Source organism: Triticum aestivum, chromosome 5B, assembly GCF_018294505.1.
Source record: "Triticum aestivum cultivar Chinese Spring chromosome 5B, IWGSC CS RefSeq v2.1, whole genome shotgun sequence".
Taxonomy (NCBI): Eukaryota; Viridiplantae; Streptophyta; class Magnoliopsida; order Poales; family Poaceae; genus Triticum; species Triticum aestivum.
In genome coordinates, this window is record NC_057807.1 from 646,861,604 (window position 1) to 646,866,761 (window position 5,158).

The window sequence follows — 5,158 nt, forward strand, 5'->3', positions numbered from 1 at the left end:
TTAACATTAGTCATAAACCAAACAATAAGGCATGCTCAACAACATCACAATGCAACACCATTGGAACAACAATACTAAAAACATCACATTATACATCCATGTTCAAAACTAGGGTTAGGACCAACAAGAACAAATCAATTCAAATGGGCAAATCCAACCAATAAAAATTTGTGAGATGAAGGAGGTTACCTCAACGAACGAAAATGACACCGGATCCACGGACCAACCCAATCGATTTGCAAGGATTTGAGAGGGGCTAAGTGAGGGACACAAAGGGGGAAAAGGGCAAGAGCTCGGGATAGGCCAATGGGGGAGAAGAGATTGAGTGGTGAGTGGTGGGTGCAAGCCCCACGACCACCTAAAATATCTGCACCAGAAACGCCATTGGTGTTGGCGTTTCTAGAAACGCTAGCTAGCTCGGCGTTTCTAACCCGCCACGTCAGCTTGCAACGCCAACTCGGCCTGGCAGTGGGCCAGGTAAGAAACGCTAGCTTGGTCGGCGTTTCAATGTTGGCTGGAAACGCCGCGGGCCCTGGCGTTTCTAAAAGGGTCAAATCGTGAAATACTTTCACGTCGGTTTCAGTTTGTGACGATAAACGTGGACAAGGTCAAAACAGTGATTTCTTCCCGGGCTGGGTCGCATCTGACATGACCATGAAGCTAGTACGCCAACAAACAACTCCTTTACGCATATCAGACCCACTCTGTGTGCGAGGCTGTGAGCCTCTACTGAGGAACTGAACTTCAGAATCGAGGCAATATCTTAGCTTCCAACGTGACACTGACAGCAGTCTGCAGAGTGCGACTTCAAAATCACACCAACCTTAGAAACAGCAACAAGTCACAGGCTGCACCACTCTCAGCATTGCCCCGGTTTAGAGTATATACTGCAATTCCTACAAAATATATAGATGCATTTTAGAGTATAGATTCACTCATATGGATGCATTTTAGAGTATATACTGCAATTCCTACAAAGACTTATATTTAGGAACAGAGGGAGTACATCACTAGTATATTGATATTGTTCGCAGCACTTTAGTATTCTGGATAAATATCATAAGATTGCATGTTAAAGCACTTGTTTAAGATAAACCTAGACACCAGGTGTTGCTATATCTCCAAAGACGAGAGACATATTGTCAGTAGAACCCACAAACTAATTCGCCAGCAATAATAACTAATTGGTATATAAGGAGAGAACATCGAAGTCACTGGATAATACTACCAAGTACAGCATTTAAACCAAGTAAACTAGAGTTAACTGAATAAAGCCATGGAGATTGGATTGACCTGAACTAACAAGTACTCTAGTTATAGAATTAGCTACGGATAAGACTTGACCGACATGCAGTGAAACAAAGTTAACTGACGTTTACAGCAGTTAAACTTCAGTTAACTATAGCCGTTGTCGGATACTGAATAGTGGAGTTATCGGTCTTCAAGAAGCGTTGATCTTTCATACCGGTTCGCATCTTGATGCTCGTAGCTGTCAAATTCTTCACAGAAGGTATCGATTTCTTCAGGTATGTTCAGAGAGGAAGTTCAAAGAACTAGTGTCCCGACGCATAGTCTAAATTTTTTTTATCACTCATTCGCTTTAACTTATACTCCCTCCGTTCGGAATTACTTGTCGCGAAAATGGATGTATCTAGATAATTCACTCATTCATTTGGTTAAACTGAAAGTGGACCAGTCGAACACTTGAGGCAAAACTGAAGAGTCAGAAAAGAACCAAAGACTAACAGATACATATAGTAATGCCATAGCACTGACAAGGAAACAAGAACAAGTAGTATATAGTTTCATTGATCTACTCAACTATGCATCTAAATAAGCACAAGCATAGAGGTGTTGATGTTTCATGGCTGGAGCGCATCCTAGCCGTCCGTCTATCTGCTAGCTGTTGAATTCTTCAGAGACAGGAAGTTCAGAGAATCAAGAGTCCTGAGTCCTGACAACTGAAACTTTAGTTTCCTGACACTTAAGCACTCATTTGGTTTAACTGAAACTAAACCAGTCAAACATACGAGACAAAGCCAAAGCATCCACAACGCCGAATCACTTACTGACGACAAGCATATGCAGCACTGAATCTGTTATATATATTGGCCGCAGCACATTATTAGAATTTACAACGATCGTCACTCGTAAGCTTAAACCAGAACAGTAGCAACTAAACTTTGATTACTCATTTGGCGACGCCAAATAATTTAGCGACGACAAAGGACTGAAAGATATAAAAGGACCAAACCAATCTGTTATATGTAGTATTGGCCAGAACATAAGCTTAAACTGGAATAGTATGAAGAACTAAACTCTGAGTACTCATTTGGTTAAACTGAAAGTGAATCAATCATACACAAAGAGCCAAAAATCAGTTAAACACAAGGCAAAACGAAAGCGTCAGAAAAGAGCCAAAGATTAACGAATCAGACTGCACACTGAATGCGCGTCAGAAAAGACCCAAAGATCCACTGAGTGAGCAAGTATATATCATCTACTAATGTGAGAGCACTTGACAAGGAAAAAAAATCCTACAAGTATATTGTTTTGTCGATCTACTCAAGCATTTGCCACATTTGGCCACATCATAGGAATCATTCTGTTCTGTTCTGTCAAAACAGAGCAAAGCAGAACAGGTTCAGGGATTAAGCTGTCTGCTCCCAGAGTTCAGAAGACATTCTCCACTCACAGCGACAGCGGTGAGATGAGCTAGCTAGCTCTGCCCTGGCGGTGGCGGCGGTGGGCCGGGGTTGTGGCAAAACATGCACGCCTTATCGCCGGAGAGGCGGCAAGCCTCGCACCTCGAATAGGCGGCACGCTGAGAACCCGCCGGAGGAGAAGGCTCGGTCGCCGCCAGCAGCTCCACCACCGGATCCCGGTACTGCTGCTGACCCTGAGGCACGCCGGCGTTGCTGGGAGTGGGAACTGGACTCGAAGACACATTGCCGTGCTGCGGAGGCGCGTTGCCGGTCTGCGCGTAGTTGTAGCTGGGGACTGGACTCGGAAGCTTGGAGCCGATCTGCGCGTGCTGAGGAGGCGCGTTGGCCATGAATGTATCCCTGAAGCAAGCGTCGCAAAAGGGCATCTTGAGAGCAACCCGCGTGGCGCGCGCTCCGCAAGAAGAGCATCCTGGTGCCCTTGCCTGTGAAGAAGAAGGCTGGCCGCGGAGGAGCTCGAGCTGGCGCTGCTGATCAATGGCAGTACCGGCGTGACCCTGAGCCTGTGGTGCACGTGCACCGGCGTTGCTGAACAAGGGCCCTTTGCCGGTGAAGATATTGCTGTAGCATCCTGGTGAAGAAGACTGCCGCTCCAGCGCGGGGTTCGCCGGGCCCCACCGGAAGGGCAACATGGAAAAAGGCCTCGGCGGCGCATCCATGTTAGCCAAGAACTGCTGCTCACGGGTAGGGACTGCCACTGCTCGCCAAGAAATCGAACTCCGGCGTCAGGGAACAAGCAATAACTGCACGGAACAGAGAGAAAGGTTTTTTCTTTTCTTGGGAGGGAACGCACCTGGATTGCGCACTGCTCCCCGAGGCGTACCGGCGTAGCCGATCTGCGCGTGCTGCTGAGGCGCGTTGCCCTGTAGCAAGCCCTGAAAAACCCGCCTGTAGCAAGCCTCGCACACGGGCAGGTTGAGAACAACCCGCGTGGTGGGCGCTCCGCCGCAACAAGTGCATCCTGCTGCTCTTGCCCGTGAAGAAGAAGGCTGGTCGCGGAGGCGCTGCTGATCAATGACAGTACTGCCGTGACCCTGAGGCGCACCGGCGTTGCCGATCTGCAGACGCCCGTTGTCTGCTGCAACAGAATTACGCAACAGAAGCCAAGGAATCGAACTCCGGCGTCAGTGAAGAACCAAGAATCGCACGGACCAGAATGAAAGGATTTTGCGCTCTTCTTGGGAGGGAACGCACCTGGATTGCCCACCCCGTGCACTGACCCGCCCCCGCGACCGAGAGCTGCAAGAAACCAAGAAATCAAACTCCGATGTCAATGAAGAACCAAGAAGCGCACGGCGGACCAGAGAGAAAGAATTTGGAGCTTTTCTTGGGTTGGGAGGGAACCCACCTAAATTGCCCACCGGCGTCGGTAACCTCCATTGCGAGGGAGAGAGCCCCGACCCGCCCCCGCGACCAGGAGCTGCAAGAAACGAAGGCATCTGACAGATGTTACAATCCAAGAAGCGGGCAAGAACGAAGGACGCGCTCACTGTATGCTTGGGTTTCTTGGGCACATACCTCCACCGAACTGGGAAGAGGCGCCGGGTGGGGGGCCTAGAGCGGGCGTAGTCGCCGCCGTCACCCGTGGAAGCTCCGGCAAAGTCCCGTCGCCGCCTGCAATCGGCGTCCGCCCTGAAGTCGCAGTGTCTTCTACCTCACGTTCACGCCGCTGGCGCTGCCTTCGCTCTTCATTGTTGGCGACGGCCTTCCGCTTGTCCTCCATCTCGCCTCGGTCGAACCGCGGAGACGGAGAGCGCGGATGGAAGGAAGCTACGTATGAGAAAGGATGGGAGAGGAGGAAGGCGAGGGAGGCTATATAGACGACGACGGCAGAGGAGAGCGTCTCCCGTCCTGCTGCAACCAATCGATTTCAAGAAGCAGGGGAAATTCCTTCTGCGGTTGGTCGTCGGTTGGTTTTGGAGGGAACAACACGGGCGGGAGGAAGGAAGAGCCTCAGACGGTTCAAAACAAAAAAAGGGCCTAAAGTACTTCGGATAGGCTGGCCAATGGCCCAAATCATTAGCCAGGCCAGGCCCATCCATTTTTATATTATTTCTCGCATTTGGAAAAGGAAATGGAAGAAATTAAAAGTTGCCATAAAACTTAAAGAAAGTGTTAGTGCATTTAAAAAATGTTTGGCATGTTTTTGGAAAAAAGATCATCTGTATTAAAAACTGTATGTATGTTCTTGGAAAATGTTTCAGGTGGATTCAAAAATTGCAAACGTCTTTAAAAAATGTATGTTATGCATTGAAAAAGGACCGCAAGCATGCAAAATTATTGCATTTAAAAAGTTGAACGTTGTATTTAGAAAACTGTACAGTGTGTATTAAAAATTATTGTGTCATAATAATAAATTCTAGGAATGTAATAAAACATGTTAGACATGGTTTTATGTAAGAATTATTTTACAATATATTTTTCTAATACATGTT

The 5,158-nt window shown here is 47.8% G+C and overlaps 1 protein-coding gene across 1 annotated transcript; it reads right to left on the reverse strand.

Annotated features, from left to right (window-relative positions):
* Positions 1-2,719: 2,719 nt before the first annotated feature.
* LOC123115171 (uncharacterized) lies at positions 2,720-4,675 on the reverse strand. The gene is made up of 5 exons (XM_044536409.1): positions 4,242-4,675; positions 4,072-4,143; positions 3,918-3,962; positions 3,517-3,801; positions 2,720-3,420 (listed from the first exon to the last, which is right to left on the reverse strand). Exons 1-5 carry the CDS (start codon positions 4,444-4,446, stop codon positions 2,720-2,722), a joined length of 1,308 nt encoding a protein of 435 aa, XP_044392344.1. The 5' UTR covers positions 4,447-4,675.
* Between the last annotated feature and the right edge of the window lie 483 nt (positions 4,676-5,158).